Source organism: Salvia hispanica, chromosome 3 (assembly GCF_029641045.1).
Source record: "Salvia hispanica isolate PSC_SH4W2 chromosome 3, Shi_PSC_v1, whole genome shotgun sequence".
NCBI lineage: Eukaryota > Viridiplantae > Streptophyta > Magnoliopsida > Lamiales > Lamiaceae > Salvia > Salvia hispanica.
The window spans coordinates 28,152,548-28,172,631 of record NC_142694.1 but is presented as its reverse complement, the minus strand read 5'-3'; the positions used below and the strand labels follow the sequence as shown (position 1 = coordinate 28,172,631).

General features: G+C 35.0%; 2 protein-coding genes across 2 annotated transcripts; one reads left to right on the top strand and one right to left on the bottom strand.

Moving 5' to 3' along the window:
• Positions 1 to 11,032: 11,032 nt before the first annotated feature.
• LOC148930486 (uncharacterized) lies at positions 11,033 to 12,028 on the bottom strand. The gene has a single exon (XM_089066494.1). It carries the CDS (start codon positions 12,026 to 12,028, stop codon positions 11,033 to 11,035), a length of 996 nt encoding a protein of 331 aa, XP_088922620.1.
• Positions 12,029 to 15,411: 3,383 nt separating this feature from the next.
• Positions 15,412 to 18,679, top strand: LOC125212375 (glutamine synthetase cytosolic isozyme 2-like). Its single transcript, XM_048112531.2, has 12 exons — positions 15,412 to 15,571; positions 16,165 to 16,204; positions 16,321 to 16,424; positions 16,508 to 16,556; positions 16,644 to 16,750; positions 16,840 to 16,927; positions 17,344 to 17,472; positions 17,560 to 17,634; positions 17,711 to 17,764; positions 17,974 to 18,011; positions 18,092 to 18,251; positions 18,366 to 18,679. Exons 1-12 carry the CDS (start codon positions 15,498 to 15,500, stop codon positions 18,513 to 18,515), a joined length of 1,068 nt encoding a protein of 355 aa, XP_047968488.1. The 5' UTR covers positions 15,412 to 15,497; the 3' UTR covers positions 18,516 to 18,679.
• Positions 18,680 to 20,084: the final 1,405 nt, after the last annotated feature.

Genomic DNA, 20,084 nt, shown 5'->3' with positions numbered 1-20,084 from the left:
GGATGTATATCCCCAAAACATGTAGTACAAGAAAAAGACAAACATGATAAATAAACATTTCTTAGACAAACTTATTACAAAAAAGAAAACACAATCTACAGCTAGACTCCTTGTTGATTCACTCTTTTCCCGCCAACTTTAATGAAATTTGTTTTGATTATAAACAATAAATGTATAGAGTACAAGATATTGTGCTTTATAATAATTATAATAATAATAATAATAATAAATAATAATAATAATAATAATAATAATAATAATAATATAGTATGACCATTGCAAAAGCATTATAAATCAAGGTAACGGTGAAAGCTTGTCAGAATCGGAAGGACTCAACTAGAAAAGAAAAAAAGAAGATAGAATTTGAGATCTGTGAAGACATAAATTTTCGTCCACCGGTTAAAGTGGTCACAAAAATTGTGATTGAATTGGGTCAAAATATTCTTTCTAATCTCCTTTTATATAGAGTTATAATGGGTCATATTAAGGATGCATAAAGGTTGGACTTGGGCCAAACAACTTCAATTAAATACAAACCAACAGAATATTAAAATAATATTGATTGTCCGTCCAATCCCAAATTACGAATAATCTCCGTTTTACCTCTTTAATTTTTTACGTCCTGTGTTTAAGATATACTCCCTCCGTCCTTGAAATTTTGGCACATTTTTCCATTTCCGTTCATCCCACAAAATTTGTCACTTTCACTTTTTACCATTTTTTACAGTGGACCTCACATTCCACTAACTTATTTTCACTCACATTTTATTATAAAACTAATATTTTAAAAGTAGGACACACATCCTACCAACTTTTTCAACCCACTTTCCATTACATTTCTTAAAACATGTGCCCGATCAAACTATAATAAAATTTGGGGGATGGAGGGAGTATATTTTAATATAGAGTGAACTACATAAATGGTACCTGATCTTTATTTTATATCGTTTTTGGTACCTATAAATTACATTTTTGGTATCTGATGCAATTTTCTTCCCAAAATGCCCTTTAAACAAATATATTTTCTCATTGATGTCATAAAGGATATTTTGGGCATCCATAAAATTAGTACCAAAAGTGATATTATAATATCTTCTTTCATTTTCCTAATTCTTTATACTATTATTATTAATCAATATTAATATTATTATTTTGATGTTATAAATTAATAATTAATTTATTTTTAATATCATTCAATTATATTTAAATATAATTATAGTTATAATTATATTTAAATATTATAATAATATTATTATTATAATACTAAAAACTAACAGTAATTAATAAATAATTATAGTATAATTATATAAATTATGAATCACATAATATTATGTAATAATAATAATAATAATAATAATTATTATTATTATTATTAGTAATTAATCAATATAGCCTTAATAAAAATTTAACATTGTGAACTGTAATGATATAAAAGTTGAATATTATTAGTTACGTGTTTTAACCTTAAAATGAGTATAAAATAATTTAATAAAAAATAAATTAATTTAATTATTATTATTATTATTATTATTATTATTATTAACTAATCAATATAGCCTTAATAAAAATTTAACATTGTGAACTGTAATGATATAAAAGTTGAATATTATTAGTTACGTGTTTTAACCTTAAAATGAGTATAAAATAATTTAATAAAAAATAAATTAATTTAATTAATTTAAATAACTAATTTAATTAGATATATTTTATTTTTTTATTTATATAATGCAATAAGATGTAAGATAAAATAGTAAAAAGAAAGAAGAAAATGAGAAAAAAGAAAGAATAAGGAACTAAATAAGAAAAAGAGAAATAAGAAAGGAAGAAAAAATAATCACATATTTGGTACCATTTAATTGAAATTTCCAAAAATATCCTCCATGAAAAAAAAATCACATATTTGGTACCTAGGGTTATTTTTGTCATTGGGTACCAAAAACGATATAAAATAAAGATCAGGTACCATTTATATGCGAAAGTGAAAGATCAGGTACCATTTATGTAGTTCACTCTTTAATATATAAATAAATGTATATTACTCCCTCCGTCCCACTTTAGGAGTCTCAGTTAAGTTCGGCACGAGTTTTAAGAAATGTAAAGGAAAGTTGGTGAAAAAAGATATTGGAATGTGGGTCCTACTTTTTTATATTAGTTTTATAATAAAATGTGAGTGAAAAAAGGTTAGTGGAATGTGGGACCTAATACCATTTATGGAATATTCCAACCCGGACTCCTAAATTGTGACACCCAAAAATGGTAAATTGGGACTCCAAAAGTGGGATAGAGGGAGTAGTATTTTATAATTTAATGGAAAAACAAATATAGTACTCCCTCCGTCCTTGAAAAATAAAGACATTTTTAATGACATGTGAATTAATGCATAATTGATAAAGTAAAAGAGATAAAGAGAAGGATAGTTAAAATAATAATTAGTAGATAGTGGGACCCACTGATGCACTATTTTTTAGCACTATAAATACCTGCAAGTATACAGAGTAGGAATAGTATAGCTAAAGGTCAGTATCGGATATCGAATACGGGGAAGGCAAACACACACTGTCTATCTTCTACTAAGACTCAATTACTATCTGGAGAAACGAGAATTTTTTGGAAACTTTTGAAAACTAAAAATAATTAAAAGCAATTAACAACTAGATGCGAATAAAACACGGAGACAATCGATAGAGATAAGGGATGGTTATACAAATTCCAAACTACAATACCCTAGCACAGTAACTCCCTCCGTCCGCGAATAGAAGTCCCGTTTTTCCATTTTAGTCCGTCCACGAATAAGAGTCCCGGTTCACTTTTACCATAAATGGTAATAGGGTCTCACCTTCCACTAACTCATTTCACTCACATTTCATTTAAAACTAATATATACAAGTGGGGCCCCTATTCCACTAATTTTTTCCACCCACTTTTCTTAACATTTCTTAAAACCCGTGCCGCCCATGAATGGGACTCCTAATGGCGGGCGGAGGGAGTATTACTTTGATAGGACGAGTCGCCTAGCTTATGCTCATGCGATGCAAACGTTGATTACAAGATTAGGGTTGTCAATCCTAACATGTAACTCCAAAAAGCTCCTAAGACCCATGAAAAGTCCTCTCTCTCAATTAACAATGTCATTTTAAGGGAAGCTAATTGTAGTGTCACTAAGTGAATCTAAATCGCTAGAACTCTCTCACAGTTATGAAGCAAGTTGTATTAAATCATACAAGATTGTGTCACTCAATCATGCAGCATCAGAATTACTTAGGGAAGAAACAAAGTAAAAATAAAACGGATATTAAATAGAAAACTGGAATTGTATAACCAAAGTCGTTACTAACACATCCCTAGAATCCCATGAATTTAGTTACACATAATGAAATAAGTTAAACACGTAGATTGAAGGGAAGACAATTTGAACATAAAACTAAAGCAAATAAAACTTGTAGGTTAAATCCTTGTCGTTCTTGATGTTCTTGAAATCTTTCTCCAACTCCATGCACAATTGAAGTACTCTAGCTTTTGATCTCTGTAAATTATTTTGCAAGTAGAAGCTCTCTGGTTAGGGTTGGAGGAGCTTTTGGGGACTATGGAAGGGTTTGATTCTATGAATGAGGTTATGGGGTATATATAGGCTTTAGAAATATTTAAATTTGGTAATAAGTTTTCTCCAAGGATTAGGAAAGATGTAATTTTCGTTCCCCATAGTAAAAGGAAAAGATTTGGCTTCACAAGGTAATATCTTCTTTCCTTCTTCAACTTTCCGCCTAGACTGCAGCTGGCAGCTTTGCGCGATTTTGGTAGAACGTCCATAACTCTCTCCACAGAACTCCGATTGTGGTGATTCTTGTACCATCTTGAAGCTCATTTCAAGACAAAGAGAATGGTGTGTAGAACAAAGAGAATGGTGTGTAGAACTCCCTGATCGGACTTCATGATCCCCGAAAAATTGAGTTTGAAGACAGCTGTCGCGCGCCGCGTTTTTGTGGCGGGCCGCCGCACCTTAGCCGGCGGTCGCCGCGCGTAGTCCAGAAGCTTCTGCCTCCTTGTGGCGGTCGCTACACACTTCCTGACGATCGCCGGGCGTGTCTTTGTCTCCGCTAAGCGCCGGCGGTCGCCGGAAGTGTTGCGGCGGTCGCCGGAGAAGCTCTCCAGATTTCCTACTTTGCGTTTTAACTCCCTTTTTAGGCTCAAATATGCACATTTTTCACAAAACATGTCAAAATACCAAATTAGATAAAATATGCAAATAATGGACATATAATGCAACTTTGACATTAAAAACAGACTAAATAATGGCCTTAAAACAGTGCAAAATCCGAGCGTATCACCCACATATGGGCGGATGCAAAAAGAACTCGTGTAGATACTATATTTTTCAAATACTAATTGAAAGTATATTTTTAAGTAATTTAGATTGTTAAAATGAGCTTTTGTATAACAATTTACACAAACTTTAGAAGGATTTAAAAAGTTTATTAAAGAAAATATTTTAAAGAATGAGTTGATTAGGAGCTTAAGCCCCTTGTCTCTTTCACCTAGTTCTGCCAATGGACCTGCGTATTATTAGTATGTAATGAAGGCTTTAGTGGAATAAATTGGAAAATAATTGATGTATATATATGTAATTAGTTTATTAGAATTTTCTATGAATGGAAATGGATATTTTTATGATATGGACAAAACAAAAAAAAGTATCTTTACTTTTATGGACGAAAGAAGTATAATTTTTCTATTTTTTTAATAAAATCTTTTAATACATAAATATTAGGATTTGAATTGCTGAATGTCAACTAAAATGTTTTGTGTTGGAGAGTTCAAAAGTCATTTCGATCATAGTGTTGCTATTGAGAACTTGCATAATTTCTAATGGTTTTATAAAATTCTAAAAGAGTAGGAAAAAAGCACCAATGGAATGGGATCCCATGTTGTGGTGGGGTACACATAGGAACAGAACTAGAAATGTAAATAAGTCGGTGCTAATATATAAAAATTAACTAAGATTGTAAATATATAGTTGAAATAATATTTTAATATTTTAAGCTGTTTTATTTATTTTATAAATTTATACAATGATGAAAACACAAATACATAATAAATTTCAAGTATAAAATTTAATACTCTATATTTTTATAATAGGCATTCAAATTATAAAATTTTTTAAAAAAATTGGTGATTGAAATCATAATATTTAATCACAAAATTTTAGTTTATCTCAATTATCATATCCGATTATAATATATTGTATTTTGGTAATGTTTTATTAAAATCTGAAAAAATATGTATTCTAATAAATTTTAAAATTCTAGATTTAATACTTTACTTTCAAATAAACTAATTAGAATTTGACAATTTTTATATATTTAAATGACTACTAAAATTTTACTATATTGAAATAGAGATACAAATAGAGATACATAAATTGTGATATTATTAAGATATGCAAAATATTAAATTTAAAAGCTTGAAATATTATACCACGATTCTTCATAGACGTGGTATACCTAATACAAGCTACAAATGTTACTTATGTTTAAATTTAATACACCATATGAAAACTATACTAATGTTAAAATTTAATACTCCACCATATGAAAACTATACTAATATACAGTAAACGACATTTCAATCAAATATAGCATTGAGGCCCTTAGGGAACGATCTCATCAATTGGGTTAAAGAGGCCAAATATACTAGTACTCCATATAGTATGGCGTCCTATAATTTTAGTATTTATGAAATATTTTTAGATATGCAATTTACGTTATTATCAAATACATGTGTGATGAGAACATATACATCACCATTAGCCTTATCCTCTAGGCAGTATAAGATGAAAAACTTTCGGCCTTTTCAAAAAGTTTTTTAACATTTGTAAGTTTTGACGCATCAAAAGTTTATAATGTTACACAAATATGCAAAATTTTATGTACTATATGAAAAAGGGCATATATAAAATCCAAAAATTGGATGATTGTATGAATTTGAAGAGTGGTGACTTAGCTAACGATGATTTTCTTTTTTGTTTTAATCTGCCCAAGAATAAATCACGGGAAGAACGAAGAAGTCACGCATACTTTTGATTTCAATGGTTCATCACCACCAAACTCTTCACCATAAGAATTGGAACATTTGGGGGTTATTTATGAAATTAAATCCAGTATCCAAAAATAAGTGTCATCTTTGTACACCATTCTTTTCTATTGAGGGAATACTATTAAACATTAAATATACACCTGTGGTTGTGGTTCACTACTTTATTTAGGTATTGACTAAACGGTGGGTTATGGAATTACTAGATAACTTTATCTTTTTGGCGGAGGAGTTGCATTTGTAATGCCTTTTTGTACTTATACATGCACTAAAAGTTGAATTCGCCGTAACCAAATTAATATTCATTATATATTTAAAAGCATGAGATTAGTATCACAAACATGGAGTATAAAAAATGGTTTAAAGATAAGAGGGCGACAGCCATGCACTACCCACGACCTTGGACGATATCAAATGAGGATTTTTCAAATGTGAACGAGAGACGTAATCATTAAATTGTAAATGAACGAGACTGAATTACAAAAGTACCCATGATCTCTAAAAGCTCTCCATCAGAAATTAGAGCTTTAAATTTAGAGTTATTTTAGTTATGTAAATTTTAGTAGGAGTATAATTTTAATAAAAACCATATAATTCGGATATGAATTTAATTATGATATAATAGTAGACACAATAATACATTATATTCCCTCTATCAATCTCAATTTCCAAAGGTCAAAAAAAATTAATAATCTTATATTTTTAGTAAGTTTCTCCTTATGTGAAATTGGCATGATCATATTTCCTTCTAATAATATTTTCTTTTTTTATATTTCTTTCATATTTTATCTTAAAATTTTATCATCTACTATAGTGAACAAAGAAAATATAAAAAATAAAAGAGCATAACATAAGCATAAATAGGGCATGTGATAAGATGAGAGTAATCTGTAATTCTTGGATTGAAGATAATGAGAGAGGCGTGGGCGAGGTAGTCGAGGAGGGAATCTTGTCCCATATATGATTGGTAATTTCAAGGTGGCTTCGGGCCCCACTTCGATGATATAGACGAACACGTGTCGAATGGAATTATGTTTTGCATCTACGCTGTCAATCGTCCTTCACCGTACAATTTTTTGTATTTATATTGTAGAAATCGGTAGAACTCGTTGTTCTTATTCACTGATTAATGTACATAGATCATACATCTTATATAGACTACTTCTACACAATATATATGGTAAACCTAATTTATATTAATGATATTCTATCTAAGGTAAAAGATTCTTGCATATCAATTACGTATCATACTCCTGATTTCTTTCCTACACTCCCCCTCAAGTTAAGTAACGGGATTCCCGATACTCAACTTGCTCAATGTTTCTCGAAATGTCTTCGAGTTCACAGCCTTTGTCAGAATATCAGCCAATTGGTCTTCAGATTTGACATATGGCATCTCCACCACCTTAGCTTCAATGTTCTCCTTGATGAAGTGCCTATCTACTTCCACATGTTTGGTTCGGTCATGCTGCACTGGGTTCTCAGATATACTGATTGCTGCCTTGTTATCACAGAAAAGCCTACATGGTTGTGTAGGACGAAGATCCAACTCTGTCATAAGTCTCCTTAGCCATAATATCGCTGTCAATCCACTTTTGATTCCTCAGAATTCTGCCTCTGCACTAGACAGCGCCACCACTTTCTGCTTCTTACTTCTCCACGTCACAAGATTACCTCCCACAAAGGTAAAATAACCGGCAGTTGATTTTCTGTCATTTGGGTTGCCTGCCCAATCGGCATCAGTGAAACCATGAACCTCTGTGTGACCTTGCTTTTCAAACATAAGTCCATGTTCAGCTGTTCCCTTCAAGTATCGAACTATCCGCAGAGCCGCTTCCCAATGTTCTTCCTGTGGTGCATGCATGAACTGACTTACTACTCCCACTGCATAGGCAATATCCGGCCTTGTGTGGGATAGATATATCAGTTTCCCCACTAATCTCTGATATCTCCCCCTATCCGCCTGTCTTGCTCCTTCCTTTAATTGTAGCCCATGATTTTGAACTATTGGGGTGTCTGTTGGCTTGCAATCTATCATCCCGATCTCGGCCAATAGGTCTAGTATATATTTCCTCTGATTTATGAAGATCCCCTTCTTTGACCGTAGTACTTCTATCCCCAGAAAGTACTTGAGCAGTCCCAAATCCTTCATCTCGAATTCTCGAAACAAGTTTTTTCTCAACTCGTCAATTTCTTCTTCGTCATCTCCTGTAATGATCATATCATCTACATATATAATCAGACACGTGATCTTACCCCCTTTCTTCTTGAGGAATAAAGTATGATCTGAATTGCTCTGCTCGTACCCATACTTCTTCATTACTTCAGTGAACCTTCCAAACCATGCCCGTGGAGATTGTTTCAATCCGTAAAGCGTCTTCTTCAATTGGCATACTTCACCCCCTTGGAACTCTTCTGTGAACCCAGGAGGGGGTTCCATAAAGACAGGTTTTGGCAACTCTCCATGGAGAAAGGCATTAGTCACATCAAACTGATGAAGTGGCCAATCCTTATTAGCGGCAATGGAGAAGAGTACTCTCACAGTGTTAATCTTGGCTACCGGGGAGAATGTTTCAGCATAATCCACGCCATACGTCTGAGTATATCCCTTTGCTACAAGTCGGGCTTTATACCTCTCTATCGTGCCATCTGGCCTTCTCTTGATCGTGAACACCCATCTGCACCCAACAGTTTTTACTCCTTCAGGCAACTTGCCTTTCACCCACGTGTTATTTTTCATCAAAGCCTTCATTTCAGTAATCATAGCTTCTTTCCAGTGTTTATGCCTCATTGCTTCCTCGGCCGTCCGTGGAATTTCTTTCTCTTCATACAGTGCAGCCGCAATGCTCTCGCCATTTTAGTCAAATTTCCCTGTACGAAGTTCGCCACTCCGTATCGGCTTTTCTTCCCTATCTTTTCAGGGGAGTATCTTTTTGGCGGTATCCCTCTTGTAATCCGATGTGGGAGTATATACCGTCCAGTATCTCCATCGATGCCATTTTCCTCCACTAGAGGTTCTGTTTCAACTGGGTCAGTGGAAATAGGTACAGAAGCAGGTTCTGAGTCAGGGATTACCTCGGATATCGTCGGAGGGGGACTTCGGGTTAGTGGTTGAGATGACTCTTGTGGTAAGACTTGCTCGGCGGTAGTAACAACTGGTTCTGTTAGATCCTCAATCGAAGAGCTTGACAATGGCACAACCCAACTTAGATAGTCAATAGTACTACCTGGATCACTCTCCCCCTGACTACTAAGGTGGGTTTGGTAAAAGAACTCGGTTTCCAAAAAATTACAGTTCATAGTGGTGATGACTTTTTTTGTGTGTGGATCAAAACATCGATAGCCCTTCTGGTTCAACCCATACCCCACAAAGACACATTTGGTTGCACATGGGGATAGTTTGGTTCTTTCATGTTTCGGGATATGAACATAAACGGTACATCCGAAGACTTTCGGTGAGAGGTTGAGGTGATCAGGGATTTTGGCTAATTTGGACAAGGTATCAAGGGGAGTTTTTAAGCGGAGGATTTTAGTAGGGAAACGATTTATGAGGTAGATAGAGGTGGCTATTGCTTCAGGCCAAAAAGATTTCGGAACTTTGGATTCAATCATCAAGGCTCGGGTCATTTCTAGGATCGTCCTATTTTTCCTTTCGGCTACCCCATTTTGTTCAGGTGTATAAGGGCAAGAAGTTTGGTGGATTATTCCTTTTTCTTTGCATAATTGGGTCATGGTATTATTCACAAATTCCCTCCCATTGTCAGATCTAAGAATTTTAATAGTAGTGTGGAACTGTGTTTGGATAAGTTTGAGGAAAGAGACAAATCTATCAAAAACTTCAAACTTATGTTTCAAGAAATAAACCCATGTCATCCTAGTGCAATCATCAACAAATATCACAAAGTATCTAAAACCATTTCCACCCACAATTGGAGCAGGGCCCCATACATCAGAATGTACTAGAGAAAACATGGAATTCATTCGAGTATTAGTAGGTTTGAAAGATTGTCTGTGGCTCTTGGCCAAAACACAAGTTTCACAAGAAAAATCAGCAGGAATAGAAAGATTCGGATAAAGAAGTTTAAAATAACCAGGGGAGGGGTGTCCTAGTCTTCGGTGCCAAAGCCAAGTTTCTTGTTTCGTGGACCCGTGAGCCAGCATCGCACTACCATGTTGAGCTATCTCATCCACGTAGTAGAGTCCTTGCTTCTCAGTGCCACGCCCAAGAATCCTCCTCGTCTGAATATCCTGCAAGATACAAAAGTCGGGGTGCATCAAGAGTGTGCAGTTTAATTCCTTGGTAACATGACTAATAGACATCAGCCGTTGAGACAGAGTGGGAACATATAGGCAGTTCGTAAGACGAAGAGTAGGAGATATCTCAATAGTTCCAGATCCTACAACTGTAATTAGTTCCCCATTCGCGGTTCTAATAAAAGATTTATCAGCATGACAACATAAATCAATAAAATCATTTTTCTCAGGAGTCATAGTATCGGTTGCCCCACAATCAAAAATCCATCCCCTCGTATGTGTATCAGCCATATTTTCAACATGAAATGCAGCGGAAATATCTTGTAAGGGTGCAAAAGGGTTTTCTGACACATAATCACAAGTATTGGGTTTCATTTGAGATTTCTGGAAATTTTTGGGGTCAGTTTTATATTTCACCAGGTCAGGGGGGCGGTATTTAATATGGTGGGGTCTTTTTTCTAATATTTCAAACTTTGGGGGTTTAAAACATGAGAGGAAAAAATTATTAGGGTTTGGTTTAAAACCAAACCCTTTACCTCCTCGATGCGCCGCCGTCAATTCCGTGCCACTCCCGGTCGTCCATTCGGCGAGGTTTCCGGCACCTCGTACGCCGCCGCCACCGGATTGACCTTCTTGGCGGTTTCCTCCCCCCGCCGCCGGTTGTCTCCTTCTGATTCCCGACATCTGCCTGTCAGAGCTGCCCCTCACCGCTTACTCCAGCGGCGAATTTCGCCTGCGCCGACGCCGCCCTTGACTTTTGCCGCTCCTCCCACCACTCCGGATACCCCAATCGTTTAAAACACGTCTCCCATGTGTGTTTTTGTTTTCCACAGTGGGAGCACCACAATTTGGAGGTGTCGGGGCGGTGATTCCCTGGTCGGCCGGTGGCTGCGGGGCGCTGTGGTGGCCCGCTCCGATTCGGCGGCCGGTTGCTTTGTGCGGCCAAGCCTTGCCCGATTTCCCCATATGATGAATCGGCCTTTTCGCCGTCGGCATCTACGGTGGGTGCGGCGGACGTCGGTGGCATGATTCGACGTCGAGCCGCCTCCGTCTTCACCCACCCGTAGGCAGCCTCCACTGATGGGTAAGGATCTTCCTTCAAGATCTCTCGCCTGATTGAATCGTACTCCTGATTCAACCCTGTTAAGAACTTCACCAATCGTTTCTCGTTCGAATGTACCCTGTATTGGTCGATCCCCTTGTCGCAGCAGGTCACGGGTTGTTTCTGGCAACGATCTATGTTGATCCACAGCCCGTGGATCCTCCGGTAATATGTCTCTAAATCCATATTTCCTTGTCTGATTGCAATTACTTTCTCCTCTAGATCGTAAATCAAATACTTATCTGCCTTGTTTTCATATGTCACGGCGAGGCTATCCCACAACGCCTTCGATGTTTGGTGGTGTGCAAAATCGGAGATGATGTCGTTCTCAATGTTATCCACAATCCAGGAGAATACGATGAGATTGTTCTCCTCCCATTCCTCGAAGCCCTTGCTTCCGGGGCTTGGAGGCTCGTTTCTGATGTAGGAATAGGCCCCTCGGCCTCCTATTTTCACCTTGATCAATCGTGACCACAGGGGGTAGTTTCTCCCATTCAGTTTGAACGCTACCGTCACGCTCTTACTGTTTCTCAAGCTTTTTGTCTGATCTAAAACAGGTTTCGTCTCCTCCTCTGAATCTGACATGTTTTGGCTGTAGGGTTCGGTTTCTGGGTTTGATTTTGGCTGGGAAAAAGGTCGGGAATTGGTATTTTGGCTATGATGAAACTTTTCTGAGCCTAGGGTCGTTTTTCTGCTCTGGTGCCATGTAGAAATCGGTAGAACTCGTTGTTCTTATTCACTGATTAATGTACATAGATCATACATCTTATATAGACTACATCTACACAATATATATGGTAAACCTAATTTACATTAATGATATTCTATCTAAGGTAAAAGATTCTTGCATATCAATTACTTATCATACTCCTGATTTCTTTCCTACATATATTTTGCTTTTTCTGGTACTTTTTAAACCACGACCAATTCCACTCACTCTCCCAACAACCCAACTTCATACTCATCTAATTAAATAAAGTGATTCCTCCGTCCCATAAAAGATGTCATACTTGTGGGACGACACGAGGTTTTAAGAGGTTTTATTTTGTGTATTAAATGCAGAGATAAAATATTATTTCTATATTCATGCTAGAGATAATTTTTTCTAAAAATGAAAATATAACCTCTTTTGTGGAACAAACTAAAAAGGAAAGTATGACATCTTCTGTAGAAACAGAGGGATCACTACTAATTCATGTGATTTAGAAGACTTCAATTGCTAATTTTCTTTTTTTGATGATGGACTCAATTGACCCATATCTATTTTTAGTGATGGAATAAATCACTAGTTTTCAAAACCTACTCCAATTTTCCATTTTGTAGTGACAATGTATATATATATTTCAGCGGCGTCTATGGATAGCACATATGACATTCATATGCACTCTCTCACTCTATAATTAATATTGAGCTATAGATTACTCTATCTACTAAAAAGTCTTATTTGTCATTTCTGTCCGTCTCGTAATAATAATAATACGAATCTTATTTCACTTTTATTATAAATGATAAGTAGACCGCACATTTTACAAACTTATATTATTCATATTTTATTATAAAACTAATATATATAAGTGAGACTCGTATTCCATTACAAAATTATTCAACTCACTTTCTTAAAAAATTTTAAAACTCATGCTCAGATCAAATAGGACTCTTGTCATGGGATGGAGAGAGTAACAAACAAACTTTAGAATATTATTTATAATTGAAAAGAGTCTGGACTTCAAAACATCTAAGAAAATTTATGTTTTTAAGGTAATTTCAGCATATCGGTGGATGTATTATGTTTGATGCAATCTTAACAGATAGTTGGGTTTGAGGTCTAATGACGTGTGTGTTTGGACTCTTGGTGTGATTACAACAAAATCGTCTCCAACTTTTGCACATTTCATTCTTGATCTCTTTAGGGTATTTTTACTTTAAAACTCAAAGGAATGCTCAAACAACCAATTGATAGGAACATAGATTTAATCAAGCCAAGTCTAATCCTTAAAAACGTGTAAAATCTGTGTGGATCAAACACCTAAACTCAACTCTTTATTTCTCCTTGATCATTGTTTATGAAATAGATAGATAAATGACAAGTTTATTAAAATACAACTTCACAAGTAAAGAGTTGAACAATGCATTTTCACTGCTAACTCCTATATGATCTTAAAATTCATGTATCTGACAAATAAATTAATGAAATCAAATCTAACTTTAATTGTGGCAACTCAAATCCTAAAATGCAAAAGATCATTGACTCTACTACATTCATTTAGCTTCATTATCAAATTTAAATGATTTTCCAGACTTTGGTTAGAATCCTTCCAACTTCCTTGTTTTTCAGTGTCTATCATTTTCGTTTTTTTTTTTTACTATACTCCCTTTGTTCTGTAACAAGTGATCAACTTTTTCTTTTGAATTATCCCACTATAAGTGATTAATTTCCTTTTTTAAGCTAAAAACAAAACTTCAATACTCTCTTACTTTATTCTCTATCTTTATATCTCTACTTTCTCCACTTTAACTCAATATATACTACTACTACTACTACTACCACCTCCGTCGCACAATAGGAGTCCATATTTGACTCGCTATGGATTTTTTAAAATGTATAAAAAAGTGAGTTGAAAAAGTTTGTGCAATAAGAGTCTCACTTTTATATATTATGAGTAATTTAATACAGTAATGAATGTGAGTGAAATGAGTTAGTGTAATGAGACCTATTTACTATTTATAGTAAATATAAAAGTGGACTTTTATTATAGGACGGATTAAAATAATAAAAATTACTCTTATTATGAGACGGTGGTGGTATATCATTTTCTTAAATCTCCATTTTCATATATAATGAAATGGAGGAAGTATCATTCTTCTTCTTTTGCACTAACTTTTTTTTTCTCCATGCTTTCCAAGCAATTTTCGTCAACTCAAAGTCTCAAGCGACATTTACTTTTTCCCAAACTTATCCTCTCAGCTCCTTTTAGCGTATTTCTTTTATAGAGTGTAGGATACTCAATCCCAATATTTTGTGTCCAACGAAAATGCCTTTAGGCTCATACATGATGCATAGCTGGAAATGTAGCTACGAATGGTAAATTTCACTTCCTATATATTTAAGTAGAATATGAGCAAGTTCTTTAGGCTCATACATGATTTATAGCTGTAAATGTAGCTACGAATGATAAATTTCACTTCCTATATGTTTAAGTAGAATACGAGCACGTTCTAGAAATTAATGTAAAAAATGTTTAAATCACTTAGAAACAAATTGTAAGCTCAAACTACACTTATGTAATATAGTAAGAGAATTAAAACGCATAAGCAGCTCATTAATTATGCATTTATTGTTAAAATCGTTATTGGCTATAATAGCTTAAAATGGAAGACTTTTTAACATTAGTAACAACTCATTTAGGCCGCCAAATACATAAACCAAGATGTAAAGTGACTTTAAAGTATAGTAGATTAATGAATCGTATCACACTAATGCGGATTTATATCATAGTTTGTTGTACCTATCATGCTTATTAGTATCATTAACGTTTAAGAATTTAAATAAATAAAACATTATTGTAACGATTGACCTAATTAGAAATGGTTTCATTATCTACTACTCCCAATTGACTCTGATATCTACGTGCAAATTTAATGATAACTACGAATATAACTCTTCGAACCATATTTAGCTGTATGCCTGTATCACTCTGATATCCATCATAATCAATAATTCGGAAGAAACAAATAGTTTTCCACAATTGTTCATAAATATAATTGATTGATTTAGATTCTGCCATGATTTAACAAGAAAAAGATACAAAAATAGATATGACGTCATTATCTGGTTTCTATAATTTCGGTCACTTCCCCACTTTTCCGACTATAATTAAATTCGAAATCTCTAAATCAAATAAAAAAAAAAACCATTTAATTTATTTATTAAAGCATCAATGTGTGAGCAGCTATAAATTTCCACACTCCAGACTCTGGTTTCAATACAATCATATTTTTCCTGAAGAGAGAGAAAACAGAGAGAGGGAGAGAAAGTTGTTGATTTCTTCGCAAAATGTCTCAGCTTTCAGATCTCATCAATATCAACCTCTCCGAAACCACTTCCAAGATCATTGCTGAATATGTTTGGTGAGTTTTCTCGCACTTCTGTTGTTTGCGATCCCTTTTGTTCGTGACTCTGTTTTCTCATCTCTTTGATTTTTTGTTTAAAATTATATTTCTGGATTGTTTTGGAAGATTACATGATGTAACTCATTGGTTTCTCAACCTTGAAAATGGCTTGGTGTTGTTTACGACATTTCCAGCCTTAAAAACGGTTTATTTCCATGTATTTTAATCAACGCACAAGTTCGTTTTTCTCAACGGTTGGATTCTCTATCTATGAGTGGATTTTGTTATGTGTAGCTATTATCATGTGATTAAGATCTCTTAGTGTTGCTTGTTTGTGATTAATTCCAGATCTTTTGTTTATCTAATCATTATATCGGTTTGAGTGATTTACTATTCGATTCACTAGCCGTCCCCTTAGGAGTGAAATTGGTGTTTTCGTTTGTTTGTGGTTAAAGCTTTCACATAAAACTGGTAAATTTCGTATCGATCACATCTTGTGTGGTAAATGAGCATTATATGCACTTTGAATGCATGTCAATCCTGTTTGGCTTCGTTAGCTATGATGTCATGTTCATGAAACCTTATATGCTTTGTGTTGTTCATTTTATTAGGATTGGCGGCTCTGGTATGGATCTTCGGAGCAAAGCAAGGGTAAGAATTCTTTTGAAAAAAGCTTGCATTCTTTAATAAAATAATGATTCTATTTCAATCACTTACGAATAAGAGCATTTTTCTTGTTGTATTTGTTTCTAATTGTTCTTTTGTAGACTCTTTCTGGACCAGTAAGTGATCCTGCAAAGCTGCCGAAGTGGAATTACGACGGGTCTAGCACAGGACAGGCTCCTGGAGAAGACAGTGAAGTTATCCTCTAGTAAGTGTTGTGCATTGTTGTTTGTTTGTAATTTATAAAAACAGTTGCAAATACTAATTCTAATTATGTTGTGTTGCATTCAGCCCTCAAGCAATTTTCAAAGATCCTTTCAGGAGGGGGAACAACATTCTGGTTAGAGTTCTGCTATGAAACTCTGCATTATGCACTTAAATTGCTCTTGAATTGTTTTCACAATGAGACTTCCTTTTTTCATTGTAGGTCATGTGCGATGCTTACACACCAGCAGGTGAACCAATCCCGACGAACAACAGATACAAGGCAGCAAAGGTTTTCAGCAACCCTGCAGTTGCGGCTGAAGAACCATGGTAATATATTGGCAGAGTTCTATTCCAGTGTATGCTACATTTTTGTACAGCATGCTGATTTTGATATTTTTTTTCTTTCTTTTTGTTAGGTACGGCATTGAGCAAGAGTACACTCTGTTGCAGAAGAATGTTAAGTGGCCTCTTGGATGGCCATCTGGTGGTTATCCAGGACCTCAGGTGATTTTGACCTCAATAGTTTGCTGTGCTGCATGATTTTAGTTTTGGCCTGGTGGTTTCTATTGGTCTTTTTCCCCCCACCATACACATTGGCTGAAGGATTTGATTAGTTAATGAAATACTACCTTGAATCCTCTGATATGGAGCTGAGGGAGCATTATTTGCAGTCCTTTTATCTATTGACATGAATGTATGTTTGAGGATATCTGCATATTGTGTTGTCATGCCTTATGGACATGCCAGTTTCTGACAATCAGTTTAATCACAACCCTTTAGTGGAAAAGGTTGATGACATGAAAGATACACATATTCCATAGAGTTTCCAAGCAAAGCATTCCATGAAGCTTTTGTAGTGCTGTGTTTTTTTCTTTCATTTTGTTATATACTACTACTAATTTAGTCTTAATTGCATCTAGGGCCCATATTATTGCGGAATTGGAGCAGACAAGGCTTATGGCCGTGATATCGTAGATGCTCATTACAAGGCATGCCTCTATGCTGGAATTAACATGAGTGGCATTAATGGGGAGGTGATGCCTGGCCAGGTAAACTTCTCTTCTAAAAAACCTGTTCTAGTTGGCATAACTTGCATTGATTATCCTTCGAAAATTCTAACTTAGTATCATTTTTAGTGGGAATTTCAAGTTGGACCTGCAGTTGGCATTTCAGCTGGTGATGAGTTGTGGATTGCTCGTTACATTTTGGAGGTAGTATTAAGTTTGTAATAAATGGCTATTTGATGGAATCATGTATTTTATGCTGAAACAATTTCTCTACTGACAGAGGATCACCGAAATTGCTGGGGCAGTTGTTACATTTGATCCCAAGCCTATCGAGGTGAAGATTTCCTCTTTTATTTTCTTTTATTGATTCATCCTTGCATTGTTCTAAGTAATGGATTGCTAAATTGTCTTTTCTCATTGGCTAAACTGATTTCTTCTATTAAGTAGTTTGAAAATGGTTCTTGAAATAAATGACTAGGAGTACATTATTTTTATTGGTTGATTGAGCTTTGTGTTTCATTCTCTTATCTTTTTTACTCTCAGGGTGACTGGAATGGAGCTGGTGCTCACACTAATTACAGGTACAAGTTCTCTTACTTTATTAATTGTTTATATGGTTTTTGGCATAGAATATGTTGTTAGCTTCTCAATTGTTTTGCAGCACCAAATCCATGAGGGAAGAGGGAGGCTATGAAATCATCAAGAAGGCTATTGAAAAGCTCAGCCTGAAGCACAAGGAACACATTGCTGCATATGGTGAAGGCAATGAGCGCAGGCTCACTGGAAAACATGAAACAGCTAACATTAACACATTCAAATGGGTAAAAGCAGTTTCTCAACTTTTTAAATGAGAACATTCGTTATCTGATGTTAGTTTGCGCTTAGTGCTATTTCTACAGACGAACTAATTGGATAACGTTGGTTTGGCTGTGTAGGGTGTTGCGAACCGAGGTGCATCTGTTCGCGTTGGGCGAGACACAGAGAAGGAAGGCAAGGGATACTTTGAGGACAGGCGGCCTGCCTCAAACATGGACCCATACATAGTCACTTCAATGATTGCTGAGACGACCATCCTCGGAAAGTGAGTAAGGAATGTAGTTTTAGCGAAGTATTGGATTGTTTGTTTAGCCAAGTTTCTGCATTATTATCATCTATCACTTTCTCCTTATCAGACCTCTGGTTCCAGGCCTTTCTTGATTGAGAGCCTGCTTAATAAGAGTTTATATAATACACTACTAGTTATGACGTAGATGAGTGGGACTTACCAGTTATTTAATCTTCTCCAGTTTGCTTGTTAATTACAAATGCTGTTTGAACAACAGTTTCGAATCCTTGGCCATTAAGTCCCTTTTTAAACGAGTTTGGATTTTTATAATATAGCTTACCCTTTCATAGATGGTGAACCAGTTCATAATGAACTAGTCGGATTACTAGTTTTGTCAATATCATGTTTATTATTTATAAATTTGAGAGACAATTGAAAGAAAGAGAATACTGTAGAATTATTTTTGTGAAGATTATTATTTAATGGAGTAAAACTTGTAAAAAGTAGTAAGTTGGAATAGATTTGCCTATTAGAACATCCACCACTCTCTCTCACTAGTACGTCATCAACACTAAAATTTCACATGCCATATCATCATTTTAAGCAAATAGGCTAGCCACAGGCTAGCTGCAATAAAAATAATTCAAACACAACTATATTTACGGAATTAAATTTACGATAAATTACGGAATTAAATTTACAAGACATATACGGGAAAATTCATTCATTTCATTTAAATAAAAAAAAGGTATATAGATAAAAAAAATACATAATAAAAAAAAAACTGAGCTTCCACACACGAGCCCGACGTACTCTACTCCTCACTAATTTATTAAAAAAGTACATTAAAAAATGCAATAAAAATGCAATAATTTTATATAAATTAAAAAAAGTTCATGATAAAAAAAATTACATAATTAAAAAAATTCATAAAAAAAAATACAATAAAAATACAATAAAAAATGCATAAAAAATACATTAAAAAACAATAAATAAAAAAATGCATAAAAAAATACATTAAAAAAATGCAACCAGCTAGCCGAAATTGAGCCTACTATGGCGGCTAGCGGAATCGGTCAGCGGTCGGCTAGAGCTCGCCGATCGGCTAGCCTAAATTGCCGCAATGGAGGCTAGCGGATCGGTCAACGGTCGCCTAGCGCCCACGATCGGCTAGCCTATACGCTAGCCTCCATTGATCCACAATGCAAATAGGCCAGCCATTGGCCAGCCACTCTCTCCCTGCCACGTCAGCAGCCTTAAAAATCTACTTACCACATCAGATTTAGGCCAGCCATAGGCCAGCCGCAATAAAAATAATTCATTTACGTAATTAAAATTATGAATAAATTACGGAATTAAATTTACGAGACATATACGGAAAAATTCATTAATTGCATTAAAAAAGGTACATAGATAAAAAAAAATTACATAATAAAGAAAAAAAAACTATCGCCGTGCAGTCCTCCGTGCCCACAACTCTTCAATTATATCCTTTTGGAGTTGAATATGAGCATCCACTTGGCGCATGTCGGCATATTCCTTGAGGCGGCCGACTTCATCGAGAGGTACCCCACGTCGTACGCTAGGGGTGGCCATTCCGTGGTTTGGA